Raw genomic sequence first — 21,118 nt, forward strand, 5'->3', positions numbered from 1 at the left:
GGAAGGGTTATTACAGATGTTATCCACTCTCTGGTTATTATCTCACGTTCTGAATCCAAGATGTACACCTCTGGAATCAATGACAAACACATTCGAGTACCGATAACCGTTTCAAGTTTATGGTCAAGGACAATTCATCATGATAACTTTTTTTTTAATGTGGACATATAAAAACAACAACATATAAAGGGATACGCTTGTGTCTTTCCCCTCTAAATACTTGCACTCAGCCAAAGGAGATATGAAAGAGTTTATTTTTTTTAGATTTCAGTCATCTAATATTAAGATTGAAATTAGTTGAAAATAAAAATGTATTTTATTTAGATTTCAGTCATCTGATTTTAAGATTGAAATTAGTTGAAAATAAAAAGGTCTTTTTAAAAAAAAAGAAAAGCTCCATATTTTTATAGTGCCTACTGAGAGTTGCAGCCCATTCAACGTACAACCTCCTGTGATTCTTCCCACCAGTTTTACCCCCCACCCCCAAGTTGTAAACACTACTACCACAAATGACCACTCTCCATCTGGCACCGATTCTACCTCCCTATTTAAGCATTATCAATCAAATAATAATGTGCAAGATCTTCGACACAAGTATACGAGTATATATTTATGACTGGGTTTGGATTGCTCAAAATATAATTTTGAGGAAATACAGAAAATAAGAAATATAATTTCAAAATGGGTGGGAAACATTAACCCTTGTTGTCTTTGGTGTTTGTGATCTGTAGAAAACAAAAACAAAAAGTAGACATTTTGTTTAGGCTAGAATTTTTCGTTATCATGACACGTTCCAACCAGGCACCATATTTAGCCATATTAAGCTAAAAGGCTACAATTCGTTCATTTAGTTCAGCTCTTTTCTTTTTTATGTCTTAATACATTAAGGTAAGCGTAAACATGACAATTGAATCATCCAATGGCACTCTTTGACACTGGACCCTAAAGATCTCATTGAAACGCCTCTAAAGGTGCCTGCAAGTTCTCAACACGACACAGGCCTCCTGCACACAACTCACATCCTAAAAACAAAAACAAAAAAAAGAGGAAACAAAAGAAAAACAAAAACAAATAAAAAGAAACAAAAAACACCACCATCACCTCTTCACAAATGCTGATACTTCAACAGGCCACTCATCTTCCATACACGCTGTACAGCATATGAAAGATATACAAGCACTTCAAGATGGCCGCAGGAGCCCTAAGGTTAAGTAAATGCTGACATCTCATGTTTAGGTGTCCTCAAGTGGGTGCTCTCACGCTCGCTTCTTTTCAACTTCAGCCACCCACAGCGGGATGAAGCCATGATTCTTCCATCCCAGCACTACGTTTTTGTCTTTTGCTCGGGTGCACAACTGAATGAGGGGGATTTGATTTTTAAGTACTTGGGGAAATGAGGGTGTAAAGCCGTACTTGGCCCCTGGTTTTTGCGAGGACACGGGTGAGTGTCTTATTTTGACAAATGCTTAAAATGCTCGTCAGCCACTTGCACCTCATCTTCAGACCTAGCTAAACACTTTGGGGCTGGCACACAAGTACACGCAATGCATGTTGTGCAAGTTTTCTGTTAAAAACAACAACAAAACATCCTATTCGGTGTTAGCTACTACAGAAGGCAGAGTTGAGCGCGAGAGCGTCTCAAGGCGACTTTCCTTTTTGTCCTCTCAACGCAATGACAAGTGCAGCCGGGACTTAATGCCTTTCCATCGACCATTTGCCGATTAACAAGCAGAATCATTACAAGTGGCTGGGTTAGTTTGGGTAAGGTTGGGTTGGGTTGGGTTAGGTTGGGGGCAGGGGTTAAAAGCACTTGGTAAATACAAGGGGGCTATGGTGTCTAGGTTCCCTACGAGGGCTCCAGAAATAAAAGCCCTGAGAGAAAACCTCAGATACTGTGCCACAGCTTTATAATAAGATTTTCAAACCAAATAGCTTTGTCTTTTTTAAATATTTAAATAGATATAAAACTTTTTTTTTAACTCTCTTGTTTTAAAACAGACAATCTGTACACATCTGGTACCAGGTACATATAAAAAAAAATTACAAGTTGTTACATTAGAAAGGATACCTTCCGTCTGATAACATCATATCAAAAATATGCAGCTTTAGTAAACAGATTCATAGTAATTTTGCTTTTTTTTGTCCTAGTCAATTTTTTGTCTTTCGCAATGCTACATTACATTTCAGTTAGAAATATACCAAAAAAGGTAAGAATACGCATTCCCACCCTCCCTCCTCCATCACCTTCCTTTGATTCCTCTGTTCAATTCATCCTCCTTTTTATTGTCTCTGTTCATTTCATCCATGTGATATTGCTTCCGCTCTCTAGCACAGGGCAGGAGTGGCTAGAGCGATGCCCCATAGGCAGTTGGGGGGAGTGGGGGGGGGGTTATATTCCAGCTGCCCTGGGAGGGGCAATGAGAGGAGGCCCACTGGAGCCATTACATGTAGTCATCATCGTGACCCATGAGAGGGACAGTCCTTTCCCTCTAGAATGTGCACGACCCCCTACCCCCTTCTCTCTCTCTAGCTCGCGCTTACTCCCCCTTGTTCTCCCTCTCTGCCTCTAGTGCTTAAACATTTTCACTTCACACACACACATTCACTGGACCATTTTCTCAGCACCTGCTTGCAGCACCCATTTTCCCTTTTCTCGCCGACGCGTCCATCTCGGAGTCCATTTCAGCACTCCCATCACCTTCCAGCACTACGTCCCTACTTCACCTCACCTCACCTACCTTGCCATCCTTCAACCAAAACACCCCCATCTACCTGACTCACACTCACCATCATCTCTCTTTCTTCTCTGTCTCGCGTTCGTTCGCTCCCCCTCCTCTCCTCTCATGCACATACACTCGTTCGCAACACTCTCTTCTTCTTTTGTCCATCTTTGCTCAGTTGATCTTCTCCACTTTCCCGATGATCTTCTCCTCGAAGATGGGCAAGATTGCATCGTCTTCACGTACCTCTTCAAACACAGCCCCAACATCGAACTCATCGCTCGCTTTCTTGAAGTAATACCTGATGGACGGATTCAGGAAGACATAGAGAGAGAGAGAGAGAGAGAGAGAGAGAGAGAGAGAGAGAGAGAGAGGGAGAGAGAGAGGAAAGAAAGAAGGAAAGAAAGAAAGAAAAAAGAAAGACAAACAGTAATTGTTACAAGGCGCTCCTAAACCCAAGAAGCTATTCCAGTGAAATGCACACAGTGTACAGGCGAGTGTATGTGTTGCATCAGTTGCGGATGTATGCCACAGACTGGGGGAAATACTATGACGATTTCCAGCCCAAGAGCTCCGCATCAGAATAATGCAACATGACAAGACTTCAAACATCTTCAAACATAGGTAGCATGTAAAATGTACGGTGCCCATTTTGTGTGACTAACACGACATCACATTTTAAAATAAAGGCATTTAATACATTTAAAATATGACGTTGATGTTTTGCACTGTATTTGATTGGGCTCAGACTGATATTGTGTATGGGTATGCTTCTAATTTAAAATACATTTCAGGGTATTAAGGGTACATTTCAGGCTAGTCCTTAATGTCTTTCTTTCACTCTGTGTATGTGTGTGTGCGTGCGTGCGTGCATGCATGCATGCATGCGATAGAGAGAGAGAGAGAGAGAGAGAGAGAGAGAGAGAAGAGAGAGAGAGAGAGAGCTCTGTGAGTGTGTGTTTGTGCGTGCGTGCGTGCATGCGATAGAGAGAGAGAGAGAGAGAGAGAGAGAGAGAGAGAGAGAGAGAGAGAGAGAGAGAGAGAGAGAGAGAGAGAGAGAGAGAGAGAGAGAGAGAAAGAGCTCTGTGAGTGTGTGTTTGTGCGTGCGTGCGAAGGTGCGTATTGTCTCTAACCTGTAGCTCCCTTTCTTGGTGAGCAGCTCCTTGAACTGGCCCAGTGTGACTATCCTCCCTTTAGAAGAGGTGCGGTAGGGGATGGGCTCTCCACAGAAGTAGTAGGCCACAATGATATTCTCGCACGGCTGCTTCTTCACCGCTTTGTGTCTGCCAGGAAAGAGAGGACGAGGGGAGAGGAGGGAAACCATTATATTACATTGCATTGTGTTACACACAAACTGCATAGCGCTACACAACAACAACAGCAGCAAAACAAGATGATCAGATGAGCACATCCTTTTTCAGTCTACTGGGAAATCTTTTCTTCCACAGTAGTTTAAAAAAAAGGATACATTTGCTGGGCACAATGCCACAGTGTGTTTGTACAGAGGGACATTGCAGCAGCAGGAGATGGCAGTTTGTAATGTGCCTGCTGCGGCGACAATGGTCATGTTGGGAACACCTTGGGTGTATCTTTTAGTTGGCGGCGATGATGATGATGATGATGATGGAGATGAGGTTCTTGGTCAGAGCCGAAGATGGTGCATCACATCCAAAATGATGACACCTTCAAAATGTTATGGTCAGCAAGCCATGGATAGTACACAGACGTGGGGATATTCAGTATGGGCATGTCCCTCTGAACTTTGTTTGCAATGGGTAATGCATGCTAAAATCAATCCCACTGATCGCACCACTGAATGGCGGCTAGACAAAAGGCTGGGGAGGCATGGGGCCTTTCTCAAAACCTAGGACAGTGTCCTTCCAAGTGTATCTATCAGCCTAATTAGTCACGCCCAGTGATTGGATACTCCTTGGTGAACTCTACAGAATATCCTATCACTGGGTGTGACTAATAAAAGAGTATCCAATCAGTGGGTGTGACTAATTAGGCTTATACACTTGGAAGGACACCGTCCTAGGTTTTGAGAAGGGCCCACAGTTATTCCTAGCCTACCCAATGACTGTATATATATACACTATATACAGTACGGGCCTACCACTTCTTAGCGCTATCACCTAAGGATTTCAGAGAATGGCAGGTGAGAGGGAGGGAGGGAGGGGAGGATGGGGACAGTAATGGCTTGGTACGGCAAGTAACAAAAACAAGACCATGGGGGTCGGGTCGGGTCAGGTCAGGAGGGAGTGTGGACTTGGGACTATGAGAGCGACCTCGGGAGAGGAGTGGAGAGGAGAGGAGGCTGGTGGAGGGAGGCCGCGGTGCAAAGCGAGAAGGCCGGTAATGGGGAGGTGGGGTTGGGGAGGTGGAGTGGGTTTTGGTTTTGGTGGGGAGGAGGAGGAGGAGGAGGAGGAATGGGAGGTGGTAGGGTGGGAATGTGGGCTTCTAATGAGGGCAGCGTACGGGTACGGGTACGGGTACGGGTCGGGCACGTACTCGGGCTCGGAGAGCTCCGTGTCGGAGACGGCCGGCACCACGCCGAGCGAGGGGAAGAGAGCGGGCCGCACGGCGGAGCGCCCCCTCTGGATCACCTCCAGCACATACCTGAGGAACAACCCTCAGTTAGCGCCAAGTACACAGGAGTAGGGAACAGCAGAGGAGAAGAGCAACAAGGCACAGGCGCACACAGGCAGGCAAGCAGGCCAGGGGTCCGTTTCTCGATTCTTGTCGTTGCTAACCATCTTAAGACCGTCTTAAAACCGTCTTACCATTCCCTTGGATTCAGTGGTGAGCGTCGCTGTCGAGAGAGAGTTGAGTCGCTCTTTACGAAGGACCTAGCAAAGACGCTTTCGAGATACGGACCCCAGACCCACACGGACAATACAATGACAAATAAACAAAAACAAAAAATACAATAACCACAGAGGCACAATGCAAGACAACACAAGACACGGACACAAACAAAAAACACAGACTTGTCAAGGCCAACACCAAAGACAAGACAAGACAACACAAACACTTGGGGGGGCCTTGGGGGCAGCCATGGCACAGTGGTTAGAGCACTGGGTTGGCAACCGAAGGGTTCCCGGTTCAATGCCCGACTGGACCACGGCTGAAGTGCCCTTGAGCAAGGCATCTAACCCCAACACTGCTCCCCGGGCGCCGCTCAGCAGGCAGCCCACTGCTACAGACTAGTGTGTGTACGTCAATGTGATTCACTAGTGAAAATGGGATTAAGTGCAGAGAAAGCCAAAAAACTGGCTCCAATTGGCTTCGATATATCCACACACAAGCCCCAAACAACTCAACATCATACCAGTACACTTGCACGTCACAGCCACAAATGCACTACCGAGGCATCAGATGATGATGATCTAAAAATCAGAACATCACCAACTCTATCTATCTGTCTGTCTGTCTGTCTGCGTCTCTCTCTGTTTCACATTCTGTCTCTGCATAGCAAAGACGCCCTGACAAAGTCTGGTGCTGACGAGACAAGGGAGGGGTGGGGGTGGGGTATTCATTCAATGTGTTCAGATCAAAGGCACAGCATGACACAGCGCAGCGCTCTCAATCAGAGCCCCTCATCACCTCGTCCTTATATACTAGACACTCAACTGATACATGATTCAGACATAGGGCTGGATACTTCAAACGGTCTGATGAAGACTGATAAGTATGTCTGGTGGCTTGTATGTCTGCATTTTTGGGGAGTGATCCGTTTACACCAGCTCCAACTTAAAAATGAAGGAACTATAATGTGAGCACTTGCAATAATGTGTGCACTTACACACACTCTCCCATAAGGCCACACACTCCCACACACGCACACAGGTCAGTCAGAGCACCATCTTACTTCTGCTTGCTCAGACAGACAAATACAGGCACAATGCCAGAATACATTACAACGTTCCCGTCAGGTCAGTCCATACTCTCAATGGGTCAGTCAGATGATCATGCTTCACGTCTGCTTGCTCAGACAGACACACAAACAGGCAGACAAACAGCGACTCACATGCACACGCAGGCGCCGCCCAGAGCCAGAGTGCTGTGTCTTTACCTCTGCTTGCTCAGACAGAGAGACAGACAAACACTCACTCGCATGCACACGCGGGCCCAGTGCCAGAGTGCTGTGCAGCAACATTGATGACCAGAGTCATGTCTTTACCTCTGCTTGCTCAGAGAGACAGACAGACACACAGACAGACAGACACTCACACACTCAGGCCCAGTGCCAGAATGCTGTACAGCAACGACGGCGACGGTCAGAGCCATGTCTTGTCTTTACCTCTGCTTGCTCAGACAGACAGACAGACAGACACTCACTCACTCGCTCGCTCACATGCACACTCAGGCCCAGTGCCAGAATGCTGTACAGCAACAATGGCGGCCAGAGCCATGTCATGTCTCATACCTCTGCTTGCTCAGACAGACAGACAGACAGACAGACAGACAGACAGACAGACAGACAGACAGACGGCCATATCCATGTCATGTCTTTACCTCTGCTTGCTCAGACAGACAGACAGACAGACAGACAGACAGACAGATAGACAGACGGCCAGACTAGACGGCCATATCCATGTCATGTGCTTACCTCTGCTTGCTCTGCAGCGTGGAGCTCTTCTTCTTCTCTTCCTCCTGCAGCCTGCGGCGCGCCTCCTCCAGCTGGGTGAGGGGGTTGGGCGCGGGGTTGGGCGGCATGGTGGGGTCCTGGATGAAGGGGTGCGAGGGCTGCACGTTGCTGCCGCGGCTGAACTGGGCCGTCACCCAGGGGTGCACGGCGCCCGGCCGCTCTACCGAGCTGGGACGCGACGTCTCATGACTCTTCTTGGTGCCCGATATGCTCCTATTAGAGACAAGGGAGAGAGAGAGAGAGAAGAGGAACAATAGGGTTACATGCGTTGTATATGTTGGAGCTTATTCAGCAAAATATGGAGGGTTGACATGCTTGGTGAGATGGAAACAAGAGGAATGGATACATGGCAGAAGAGGAACAGGGTTACAAATTATACTGTATGTTACAACCATAAATCACAGCGCAGCATAACTTTCATAGCCTGGTAAACCAGCGCCACCCGCTGGACGCCGAAGTTTTTCAGCTAGCGAGTGGGTCTGGCCTCGGATCTGAGAACGTTTGAACGCTGTGCCCTGAGTCAGGCAAAACCAATCACAATGCAGCGATTTGTTTTTAATCAAAGCGGGCGAGGTTTTGAGAAAGTGACGACGAACCTCGCAACACAGTTGGGAAAGCACATCAACGGCAAAGATCACCGATTGGTCAGAGTGCCGGCACGGTTTGAAAAAACAACAGGTTGTTTTCATCAACAGTCTTCGGACGCATCGTTCATCGGGGCCAGACTAAATTACTCCGGTCTCACATTTAGGCTGGTTTATCAGGCTATAACTTTCAGGGATCTCCTGAGAGAAAAAGAAGAGGAATGGACGTCCTCCAACGGGGCGGAGAGAAGGGTAGAGGAAAAGAGGGAGAGCAGAGTGAAAATGCTTCCAGTTGAATGAATCTGTCTAACAGTACAGCTGTGAACAGCTTGTACCATCTGTGCCGTAATATAGAAAAATGGAAACGTTAAAATGTTTGGTACACAAGATGCTACGGAGATGGTACGCTCACAAAAAAAGCTTTTTTTCCAAACCTTAACAGAGTAAAAAGTGAAGTGTTGAATTTCGCTTGACTCCTTAGAGGGAGAATAAAGAGGAGAAGGGGGAAAAATGAAACAATGGCATGAAAATGATTATAAAACAAAACTAGTGCCTTGCTTCCATTTGCTTTTCCAGCTATGTGACATAGCCATTGGTAGGAAATGTACAGATATTTGACAGAATCATACAAGTCCCCTTGATTCTATGTCACCGAGCAGCTTGCATAGGGGACTCAGTGTGACCTTACCGCATTCCAAAAAAATGGTTGCATTAAGTGTTGTCAGCGGAAGGAGAACTTTCCCAATGTCAGTGAGAGAAAGATCTCCGAGGTGACGTAATTGGCCCTCTGCTATAGGCTATGCTTTCTAACTGCAGACGTTTCTGCCCTGCACACTTTTGACAGTTTTGAGCCCGTCGCTTGAGGGGATGGGCTCAGGCATTCTTCCAGGGGTGAGGTGAGGTGATCGCTAAAAATGACTTGTCATAGGTTGTCATCATGTCATATCATGAGTTTCCTATCCAAAACTAACCAAAAACAAAGAAAGCTAGCTGTGCCAGCAAGCAAAAATGGTAATTGTTAATACTACGCCAATAAACAAATTAATAAAATCAATCGAATGACAGTGTTGGTCCTTGTCACACCCGTCACGGATCCTTATGAAGATGATTCTGGAGGCCCATTATCCCCATATCTCTTGCAGCGTGTGCCGAGTTGTCTAAGGCCCTGCAGCACTGTCAGCGCTACACGTTGTGTCGTGTCGTGTCGTGTCGTGGTGACTTTCTGCTGCTGCAGTCAGCTCTGCTGTCAGCCGCCTCTTCCACCGTGGCCTACTGCTGTCAATCAAGGACAAGCCTGACATGGTGACTCACACGTGCCATCCCAGCAAATTCATCTCGACACACGCATGCGCAGAATCTGATGGTTTAATACTGTGTGTAAGCCAAAATGCATGGTAATTATCACTGTAGCATATTGCTTTAACCATAACCCCAAGTACTATCAAATCCGCTTGACCACTTTGCAGCGTTTTAATGCCAATCTTTGGTCATCACCACCACCACCACAGTGACTTTCTCTGTAGCACGTGCTGATCCATGAACATGTTCGACCACCATGCATCTCACTCACTTATTCATCTGGTGCAATGGCATATACTGATCTGTCGACACAATGTTGGGGTGAGCGAGTCACCAGTCGCAACACCATGTTCCTTCACCGCTACATTCATTCTTTTCATGTTTACATGACGTTTGTTGACCGCAGCTGACCCCTGGAGAATGGATGTGCTGGAGATGGAGTCATTGTTGCCGTGCAACAACACAGAAGGTTCTTTAGAAGAACCTTCCATTCTCGTTGTAACCTTGATCATCCCAATATTTCACCTCACCTCACAAATAGCAGCAATTACATAACCCATATTGATCCGAGGCCAACAGTGCGTGAAGATTCGAACACAATGTCTTCGTGGCAAGAATTGAGCGGTTACCACATCCGTGAAACCTCACGACTCTGTGTATCTTGTGGCATCGATCAGCCACCGCTTAACAGTCTTACATTTACAAAGTATACACACGCAGCAAGAGAACCGCTTACAGGAACGACAAATGTTTTGGGAAATCAGATCAATTTCAAAGCCTTTTGACGTCCTGCTAAACTGGCATCTGGCAGTAGGAGTTTGAATCTGGCCGCAGCGCCTCAGCCATTAGGGTAGCATAAAACCATTAAATGGGATTACACTAGATCAGCTGCATGTTAATCCACTACAAATGGAGTGTTCTTTTAAGGCTATGTGCTGCTGAAAGGCTTGAAGTGGTGACTGGGGAGATGATGTGACATCACAGCTGCTACTATGGACAGGCCAAGGCAATAATAGCATACAGATCTATGCCACAGATCAACTCCCTTGCTTTTGCCGGTGGGTCAAAGACGTCTTTGTCATTCAGTGTTACGGACACCTTCCGCCAACTGTAACTGCAAAAAAACATGATTTTTAAATTGTTTCAAGTGAATGGATGACAGCCGAGGCTTTCATGAATTCCCTGTAACAATAAATAAATAAAAAGAGTCATGTTTTTTACAGTTACAGTCAGTACAGTACAGTCACACTGAATGACAATGCCATTTTGCAAGTCTTTGACCCCGGTGCATGTGCCACTTGTGCCCCAAAAACTTTGAGAGTGAGGCGAAGGGCATAAAATCCCTTCAAACTTCCACTTTAATCGAACTGAGGATTTGACTTTTGAAAGTGATAGTGTTTAGCACTAACAGAATTACAATAAATATATAGTTCTGTGTGGTAAAATGGACCTGATGGATTATTCACACTGCAGTGACTGATTGAACACATTGGACATTATTTACCATCTTTTGTGGAATCCCAACTCAGACTGTGTGTTGTTTATGTTGCATTTATGTTGTGGTGGTGTTTTTTTCTTTTCGTTTTTTACTCATTAAAATGGTTGAAAAATAAAAATAAAAGTTTCAACAAAAGTGTTTAGTGGGTCCAACTGACCCGTAGGGGCTCTTCTTGTGTCGGACGGCCTCCCCCTCCATCATCCACTGGAGGATCTGCTGCGTGCGGTCCAGTTCCTCCGAGCCCACGGGGATCTCCAGGCTGCGCGGGTCCTCACCCTTCTTGGACGGCCGCTTGGTCAGCGTGCTGCCTTTGCTGCTGTAAGAAACACAGGGTGGCACACATAAGATATGCTGGAAGATGGAGTGCTATAGCAGGACATATAGTTATAATTATGGTAACCATCCTCCATCCTGGCACCATCCTGCCTATCATTTGTTCCAACGGCTACCCTCAGGTAGAAGGTACAGGTCCCTTCAGAGCCGCACTAAAAGACAGGCCAACAGCGTTTACCACCAGGCCATTAGACTTTTGAATTTGCAGGACTGCTGAGGAACATTACTGTCTAAAATGTTATTCATCTATCCTTTGGACATTTCTGTGTGTGTGTGTGTGTGTGTGTGTGTGTGTGTGTGTGTGTGTGTGTGTGTGTGTGTGTGTGTGTGTGTGTGTGTGTGTGTGTGTGTGTGTGTGTGCGCGTTTGAGAGGGGAGTGGGATGGGGGGGCTGGGGGGGTCAAGCACTGGTGTCACTTTTACCTCTTATTGCACTTTACTTGAAAACCTGCTGCTACTAAATATTGTACCCCAAACACAATTTCGTTGCCTTTTTGACAACGACAATAAATTCTTGAATTTTGAATCTTGAACTTATGTGCAGCGGGGTGTGTTTACTCTATGTGGTAATCTACAAGTGATATACATCTGGTAATAGAAGAATTTAAGGATCTGCTTGTCTTGGAGAGGCTACACTGTATATGTAGCTCCAAAGTCTGTTCAATTAGGAGTAGCATTGTTACACAGTGTCCTAACTGAGAGCAACAAGCCAACTGAGAGAAACAGAATCCATTCCTGTTGGACTGTTTGAACGGAACACAGCTGAAACAGAGCTACCGCTCATGCTACAAACGCAACTTTTAAACACGCGTTTTATCACGCTTGTTGTTGGAGCTATACTATTCTTTTTAAGTAATGCTAAAGTTAATGGTTTATTTGTTTATTGTTTTTTATGATTAGTTATTCGTATTTTAGTAATGTGGTAATTTTAATAATAAATGATAATTCTAGTTACTTGTTTAGTTAATTGCTTTGCTTTATAGCTTTAGTCATTTTTCTTTGATTTAATTACCGATATATCATTTGAACACTTGGGGGCGATAGTGGGCACAGGTACACCTGTATATAGGTAGGAAGTAGGTGGTGATCTGTGTAGGCACCTGGGTGATGGGCATATGGTTTTTTATCAGAATGAGAGATGCCATGTGTTTGCTCAACTGGAATAAAAAATAAACCACCATAAATTCAAGAACTTTGCCTGGAAATTGGACTTGAAATTGGTCTTGCCTGCGTACATTACCTGCCAATGGTGCCGTTACCTGTCCAGTGTTCAGTTTGATTGAAGTTTAATTTGATTTTGTTTGACAAACGGCCACTACACTTGTCGTTTCTATATTAAAAAAGACTGGGTACATTGACAGTTGCAGGTCGCCGAGTTGCTGTTAGCATTGCATAACGCAATAAAGATAGAATGTACTGATCTAAAGTGGACATAAACTTTTAAGTGCAATGCAACGGTAGCATAGTCTCTCGCAGTTAGGACACGTTGTTAGATGGGTAGTCCCTAAACCGCCTTTGCTGAATATGCTCCTGAATAAAGCTGGGAAAAGACGTTGTTATTGCTGTGGCTTGCACCCAAAGTGAAATCGTTCTTCCGCATTACCCTTGAGACAGCCCTTGCTTTCTAAGCAACACACAACAGGCAATACAGGAGAAAATTAAGAAGGGAAAAGGGGAGCCAATATGTGGAAAACATTTTCTCCTATGCAAATAAGGTTACCTGACAGCTTGACTGAGCAACAAAATTTCCATTCCATTCTGCTGTCAAGGCATGGGGCAAGATTTGATTGCACAGTACAACAATGCAGACCATATTTTTGTAAGGCACTATTTTTCAACCATGTTGTAAAGCACTGTTTTTCCATCATTTTGGCTAAAGTTACATTTGTGAAACATTTTCTGATCAAAACAATTTGATAAAATCACTTGCATACTGATTTAAGTGTCAATCTCAGGTTGATGTCAAAACCCTTCAGTTGTATCCGTGTTTGCTTCACAAATTGTAAAAACATACTGCATCGTCCACGGTAGTAACGCAAGACTCAACATAAGTTGTGCCATTTTTGTGCAATATCTCGATGAGATGACTTTTTTTTAGTAGCAGACACCAAGTGGTTCAACTGCAGCAATGTAATGTCCATAAAACAATTAGTAATTGTTATGTACAAGAATGATGATGAATATTCTCCTGAGATAATCAAGTAAAAACAAGCAAAAGAAAATCATTTCATTGATACAATTGTCACATTAGCTGTGGTTGTACCATCCTGACGTCGGTCACAACATCACAGACCCATGAATGAAAGGTTTGACTAATAGCTGCAGTAAATGCCTCACCCGTAGGCCATGAACTCCATGCCGCAGGATCCGGCCATCATGCCGTCGGCGTAGTTCCTGCCCTTGCTGTAGTGGTGCTGCTCGGCTGCCTGCCAGCCGTACCCTGCTGCTCCTGCTCCTCCAGCTGCTGCTGCCGCCCCATGGACCCTCATGGCGGCGGCCACCGCCTCAGCCTCCAGCTGCTCCTTGGGCCTCACCCCCGACCCCGAGCCCGACTGCAGCATGTGCTTGGCGTACAGGTGTGACGAGGACAATGCCGCCGCCCCTACCGCCGCCGTCCCAGCGCCCGGCATCTCCCCGCCCTTGGGCCCGAGTCGGCCCGGCAGGTGCTTGCCCATGGGTGGCAGGCCCATGGGTAACGTTGTTGACGCGCCCAGAACGCCCCCCCCAACACCACCTGCAGGGGTGGCGCCGCCGCCGCCGGGCATCTTGGCGAAGGTGGCGGAGAGTCCGTCAGGTGAGCGCGACTTGGGCGACTGGCAGCCGGGCGTCTTCATGACGCGCTGCACGTGCTCGTCCAGGATGCTCTCGGGATTCTCCTCGTGGGAGTCGCGGCCCAGGGCGGCGGCGGAGGCGGAAGGAGGTACGGGTAGCGGCAGGCCGTTGTAGGAGCACTCGGCGTAGCGTGCGCCGTAGTGAGAGGGCGGCACGTGGTGCAGCGAGGAGGGCGGAGGCAGACGGTGGCCCGACAGGGACGGGGCCGCCGAGACGTCAGCATCATCCCCTTCCTCCTCCTGATGAATACAAAGTGGAATAAAAAGCATCAAAGTTAGGAGGTGTGGTTTGGATACCTCCATTTACTGGAACGTTTCCATTTATTCTAAAGTGCGGCCGTGTGTGTGTGTGTGTGTGTGTGTGTGTGTGTGTGTGTGTGTGTGTGTGTGTGTGTGTGTGTGTGTGTGTGTGTGTGTGTTAATGCAGGTCTCTGTGTGTGTGTGCACGTCTGTGTAAATTGTGTGTGTGTGTGTATGTGTGTGTGTGTGTGTGTGTGTGTGCGTGTGTGCGTGTGTATGTATGTGTGTGTGAGAGGGAGAGTGAGAGTGAGAGTGAGAGAGAGAGAGAGAAGGGGAGAATGAAGGGAGAAAGAAAAAAACGAGAGGCAGGTGAGAGGATGTTGGCATGTCGGGTCTCTACACATTTCGCATACACAATACATCATGCAGTCTGCCGTTTTCATAATGACATAATTTATTTATACCCATCCTAAAACATGCATTCCTTACCTTTCCTGCATTATACTATTGCAGGTATACTTATTGGTCAATTGATGTTTTAGTCAAAGATATTCATTCAGTAAGTGTATTGAGACCATTCCACATGAGGGTGGATGGTGTGATTTAACCACCACGAATTCCAGTAGAAAAAAAAAAAAGAATTGATTGACTTGACTGATTACTACGGGCCTTCTGTTGGATTTAACAGCAAAAGTAGAATCTGAGCCCTTGTGCCAGCTTTACTGTCTTGAAGGTGCAAGTAATGAATTCGTTTTTTTTCCTTCTAAATAGCGCACCGGCTGTTTCGCTCTCCACGAGAACACATAATTAATGTGGAAGCTACACCTGGCCCACAACAGAGCAGCCTAGCAGAGTTCCTCTGCAGCACAGGTGGCCGGCCAAGAAGACTGTTTAACATTTCAAACTTCTTCCATACATAGTGAGAAAACTATGCTGAGAAAAGAAGACCTCACTTTGTATTACAGAAAATTAAAAAAGGGAGTTAAAAACAGCCATTTTACAATCCACCATAATGGAAAAGGCTACAAATACTAGATAATATCCATGCATTTAAGTACTGCAGCTTCTCCCTGCAGCTAACTTGTCTTTTTTGTTTCTTTAGCTTCCCCATATGATTATTATCAGGGCTCTAAATTAACACCAGCCAACCAGCCAAATACCTATGAAAATTCAGTGTCGGCTGGTGGAATAGAAAACCATTGAGCTTTCCCCCCCTACAAACTATGAATCAGGCGAAAGGGAGTTTTTCCTCACCCCTGATGCCACCAGGGGCCGCATCTGAGCGCCCAATTTCAGTGTGACTATCTATGACTTTTGCTAGACCCAGCCACTATGGACCTTACGCCTCTAAGAATCCTGGTCTTAACCTACGCTGACCTTATGATTCTACAATCTCTTTCTATCTCTTCTTCCTCTGCCTTCCTGCTATTTCTGCATCTCCTCTCTCCCTCTCCTTTTAAATCCATCTCTAACAATGATGTTTTTTTCCCATTTGTTAAGCACTTTGAGTTGCATGCCTTGTATGATACAGTGCTATATAAATACAAGTATTATTATTATTATTACTTTCACTCATTGGTGAAAGCGCATTTGGTCAGTAAGATAAACATCAACAAGCCATTTTGGCTGGGGGTGAAAAAAAAAAGTTAATTTAGACCCCTGACTATATTTCTGAAACTGGAGGTTGCCTAAACTCGATGAACTGGTAAAACTCCATCAAACACCACCGTCATTAGACCAGCAGGTGGCAGTGTGCTCCGTCAGCGTCATCCAGCTCCAAACCCTGACACAACACGCACGTACACATCCACATCCACATCCACAGCCATACAAAGCACTTTGTCTTTCCTCCCAGACGCAGCAGCTCTCTGCAAACAATGACCAAAAACAAAAAAAAATCGCCTCCTTTTGAACAATGAGGCAAGGAGGGACAGAGACGGTTATAGAGAGTAAACAGCATCATAACCATGACTGTGGTCACTGATTAGCGAGCATTGGTCACCATCAGTGGTGTAGAGCGAGGTGTGTAGTAGCGATGGTCTGGGACATCGTGAGATTTGATTGGCCGGCTCTGATTTACACCTCATGCATCTTAAGCGCCCTACCAAAACCAAAAGCCTGGGGGCTTAAGGACGCCTTCTGGCTTATCCCTCCCCCCTGACACATGCACACACCGACACACACACCGACCGACACACACATATTACACACACACACACACACACACACACGCACACACACACACACACACACGCACACACACACGCGCGCGCATGTGTGTGCACAACCACACACCAACACACAACCACACAACCACCCCCGGACATGGAGAGAAGGGGCTGTGAGAGGAGCCGGGTATGACGATAATTTATGCATCGCTCTGCTTTGATGTTCCCTCCAGGTAGTGGGTTATGAGAAGAGGGGGAGTGGGAGAGGTGTGTGGGAGGAGGAGGAGGAGGAAGAGGAAGGGGTGGTGGTGGAGGAATGGGTGGTAGAGGAGGAGGGGGGGCCTTCTCTTGATGAGGCGCTGCCCCCATGCTGCTAACATGCATGCACCCAGCCAAAGGAGCCCCGCTGCTGAGCAGGGGGATGAACAAAAGCACCAGGGCCAGAAATTAAAAGGTGGACATTTTCTTTTTTTTCCATACCTGCTAGCCTAACACCACTGAGGAGGAGGATAAGGAGGAGAGGAACATGAAAGATTCAAGTGGACAAAACACGTTTTTATAACAAGCTCTAGAGTAGACTGCCACTCACACAAGGGCTGCTTTTGGATCACAGAGCTTTCAACATGACAGCTTTCATATGCTGTGGATAGAGGACATGGAATCCAGCTTAGTAAAAAGAAGCTATATATTCAGAAGCGTTACATTTCATTCCATTAATTATAAAAATAATTGAAATGGTACTATAGTATATACAGATGCCTTAGAGACGCACAATGGTACTATAAAAATATATAATTAAAAAAAATATATTTCTATAATACCATTGTGCGTCTCTTAAGACATCTACATAAACCATCTGGTTTTGGTTAAAAAACAACTTGGACGGGAAGATGAAACAAAGAATTTCCGGTGTGCAGGTGTAACCAGTTGATCTGAATCTCTGGACTTTTCTTTTACTTTTTTTGCAGCCTGCTTGAAAGGCTCTCATACCCACAAACATCAACATCCCCAAAGACACTACATTAACCTTTCTTTTAAAAGGAAAAGCACACATCAGGCCAAACTTAAAAAAAACCTAAAAATTCCCAGTCACATGTTGCTATCTCCATGGCTACGCATATGGTAGCTAGTCATCTCTACTTGACTATAAAAAACAATATTTTGTTACAGAAAAGAACAAAGAGTAAGGCCCCTATGGGAGAAATTCAGCATTTCACACGCTCAAACAAATGCAAACTACTAAGAACAAAAGGCCATGAAGCAAAACAGAAAAAAATCGAAAAAAAAGATGACCGTTGTAAGTGTGTTTGATGGATCACTCTGATCCGCGCAAACAGGCAAACAGGCAAAGCAGCGATGATGAAGTCTCGTAATCAGTTCATATGCACAGTAAAACGGCCTGGCAAACTGAGTGGGAGTGATGGATGCACCACGGATGCCAGAGGTTGTTCGCAGCCAGACAAATATTTAACGAGACCAATATCAGTGAATATAATGGTCATAGTCTGAGAACGCACACACACACACACACACACACTCACTTTATGCTCTCAAGAGTGTTTCTTTGCATCACGTTGCAGTAACACAGATATCTGACCAAAAGTCCGGCCACTTAAGCCTGGCTGAATCATAGCAAACATCAGCACATTTGGGCTGAATTCCGAGATGCTGCATTTCTCACTCAAATTCCAAAAAAGATTGAAAGGCTTCTACCCCCCCCTCCAAACTATTCCTCACTACTGTCCATCCGTGCAGATATTCCAGGCAAACGAGACTCGGCAGAGTGAGCGTGCCGGCCGAATACTAACGGGCCCTCATCACGCATGCACCTTCCACGTCTAGGGATGCACCCATACCACTTTTTAAAAAACCGATACAAGTACGAGTACTTTAATGTGTGTACTTGCCGATACCGAGTACCGATACCAATACCTTTTAGCACCAAACTAAAATGAAAATAAATGCATGGCCTTGTTTTTTCCACCTGTGATATTTTTATTGTCCATTTCCATGTAGATTTAAATGTTAGTAAATGTATGAGGTGGCACTTTTTTCCATGATGCTTTCAAGTCCACAGAACGTTTTGCATTGTTTTGTGTAATAGCAGTATCGTTCCTGGTATCGGCAAGTGCTTGAAGAATACGAGTACGAGTATAATGAGCAGTATCGGGTGCCGATACCGATACCGGTATCAGTATCGATGCATCCCTATCCACGTCGGCATGGGCTGCGTGCTGCGAGGGAAGAGCCGGAGACGGGCTTTGAAGGCTTTCAAGCGTAATCACATCGGAGTGACACGGGGCCCTCTCTCTGATGCGGGCCTGCGTCAATTAAATAGAGGCCGACACCACTGCCCTTACAGCTTTAAATAATCCTAGTCTACTGTTCCAATGAGAGAGAGAGAGAGAGAGACAGACAGAGAGAGAGAAAGAGAGAAAGAGAGAGACAGAGGGATACGGAGAGAAGTAGAGTGTGAGAGAGCGAAAGATGAAGAAGAAGAAGAAGAAGAAGAAGAAGAAGAAGAAGAAGAGGAAGAGGAAGAGGTGTGTGGTGGCAGGCGGCTTGGTTTCTTACATGGAGAGGGCCAAGCTACCTAAATCATCTCTGCCCAGAGTCCCAACGCCTGGGCTTTGAGTGGAGAAGGAGAGCTCATTTGCGAGCGTGCGTGCGTACGCACAGCACAGCACAGCACAGGCATTCCTTCGCGCTCCACCGGGCATCAACCAGGGGCATTACATTGCTACTGGGAGCCGCGATCAAAATCACCATTGGCAACGTGCGGCAAGCAGGTGTGCCACCTGATGCTAGCAGAGATGCCAGCGATATAGCAGCCAGAGAGAGAGAGAGAGAGAGAGAGAGAGAGAGAGAGAGAGAGAGAGAGAGAGAGAGAGAGAGAGAGAGAGAGAGAGAGAGAGAGAGAGAGAGAGAGAGAGAGAGAGAGAGAGAGAGAGAGAGATGTGGAGTGGAGTGGACTCCGAAGAAGGCAAGGCGATGAGGAAGAGACACTTCAATCTGGGTATCTGTTGAAGACCGCATTCTTACGGGCAGGGAGTGGTTGAGACTAGCTGACCAGGACTCGCCCTATAATGTCGGTGAACACTGCTTTGTTTCACCCTCAGCCTGCCTATTTCTCCGGTGCTCTTTTGACCAAGAAATCGAGCACCAATGTAAAACAATTAAGAGTGATTTACCTGATTTTTCTGGTAGTACACCTATTTAATAGACGACTACTGAGAGGTGCATTACACTACTGCTCTGTAGCCTGAATGCCCATGGGGTCCCAGGTTCCGGCCTGAAGTCTCTCTCTCTCTCTCTCTCTCTCTCTCTCTCTCTCTCTCTCTCTCTCTCTCTCTTCTCTCTCTCTCTCTCTCTCTCTCTCTCTCTCTCTCTCTCTCTCTCTCTCTCTCTCTCTCTCTCTCTCTCTCTCTCTCTCTCTCTCTCTCTCTCTCTCTCTCTCTCCTCCCCCCATCATATATAAGCCAACATTTTTGCCACAAATCACAGCCTCCATGACGATACGATTCAATATCTTGTTATTCAACGCGATGCGATTCGATTATTTTCGATACTTAAAGGGAATCAAGGTAGTTTGGCTATCGGCAGCATAGCGACCTCAGTGGATTAACCTGAAATTACATTGTCGTAAAAATGCCCACTCCCTCCCCCCCCCTCCCCCAAGCGTGTGAGACCTGTATTCGTGCCAGCAGATAAACACCCGGCAGATAAACAGCGACCATGTCTTCTCAGGTACATTTTCTCCGTTTTTTCATATGATAATTTTGTCGTTTTGCATGTTTGTCTTGTACTTAGGCCTACCAACTAACTAAATACTGTGGCGAATGCTGCCCGGCTTCAGGTTGTTTCGGCCCAGCTTTATGTCTGAATTTTCAAAATTGTCTATCGCTGACTGTTTTCGTCTATTTCTGCTGAAAGTAATATGAGGAAAAAGAGAATAATTATCTTGTAACGAAACATTTACGTGTAGTAGTGTAATGAAAATGAATGCAAGGGTATACTTTACACAGCCTATCCTGGGATAGGCCTACTTCAGTTCACACAATTCTTTCCCCTTAGATATTTCTAATGTGGTTTTCAATATTGTGCTAATGTCGCCGAAGTTCGTCTTCTCTGTTGAAAGTGGTAGGAGAAAGGGGGAATAAATGTATTGTATAAATATTTTCGTGTAATAGCTAGTGATAAAAAAAAATACCTGCTAGGGAAATTGGGCTATCGTTTTATTTCCCTCTGGTGTTCGGTTCATAAAGAATTTTCTTCCCTAGCGTTTTCATTACTTACTGTATCATTGGTAGGCCTACTAGCCCATTGACTTGCTGAATTTGTTGGCTACTTTTGCACGCATTTCATGACACCAACTAGACCTAAAACATGTACTCCATACGATTGTACACTGGATTGGGCTAGACTTGACCGTGACAGTGACTTTTTGTGATACTACAGGAATCCTCAACATTTACAACGTCGACGTCGTCTGACTTCACCCCGCAAAGCATCGGGGGAACAGCTGGCCCACAGAGAGGTCGAGGTCGTGGAAGAGGTGGTAGAGCAAGAGGCAGCGGTGGCACTGGCAGAGGCAGGGGCAGGGGGAGAGCTCATCGCCCCAGACTCTATGACGACATGCATCTCCACCACATCCAAGAAGCCCAGCAGAGGCGAATTAGTGAATTGAGGGTTTGTGAACATTTACTTCAAGTATCATATTTGGATAATACATTATAACACTCATGCTAAACCATGCTTACTGTGCCCAGATGTGCAATGTCATTATACAAATAGT

At 45.8% G+C, this 21,118-nt stretch overlaps 1 protein-coding gene across 3 annotated transcripts in view; it reads right to left on the reverse strand.

Moving 5' to 3' along the window:
• Nucleotides 1-385: 385 nt before the first annotated feature.
• axin1 (axin 1) overlaps nucleotides 386-21,118 on the reverse strand; it is a 61,739-nt gene continuing 41,006 nt past the window's right edge. For 2 of the 3 annotated variants that reach the window (XM_063185506.1, XM_063185501.1), the window contains exons 6-10: nucleotides 13,422-14,155; nucleotides 10,910-11,068; nucleotides 7,333-7,584; nucleotides 3,854-4,003; nucleotides 386-3,021 (exon numbers count right to left, since the gene is read on the reverse strand). In XM_063185506.1, the coding sequence (XP_063041576.1) occupies nucleotides 2,895-3,021; nucleotides 3,854-4,003; nucleotides 7,333-7,584; nucleotides 10,910-11,068; nucleotides 13,422-14,155 (1,422 nt within the window). In that variant the 3' untranslated portion in view covers nucleotides 386-2,894. The remainder of the gene's footprint in view (nucleotides 3,022-3,853; nucleotides 4,004-7,332; nucleotides 7,585-10,909; nucleotides 11,069-13,421; nucleotides 14,156-21,118) is intronic. The other variant, XM_063185513.1, reaches the window with a different exon arrangement.

This window comes from Engraulis encrasicolus, chromosome 2, assembly GCF_034702125.1.
Source record: "Engraulis encrasicolus isolate BLACKSEA-1 chromosome 2, IST_EnEncr_1.0, whole genome shotgun sequence".
Lineage (NCBI taxonomy): Eukaryota > Metazoa > Chordata > Actinopteri > Clupeiformes > Engraulidae > Engraulis > Engraulis encrasicolus.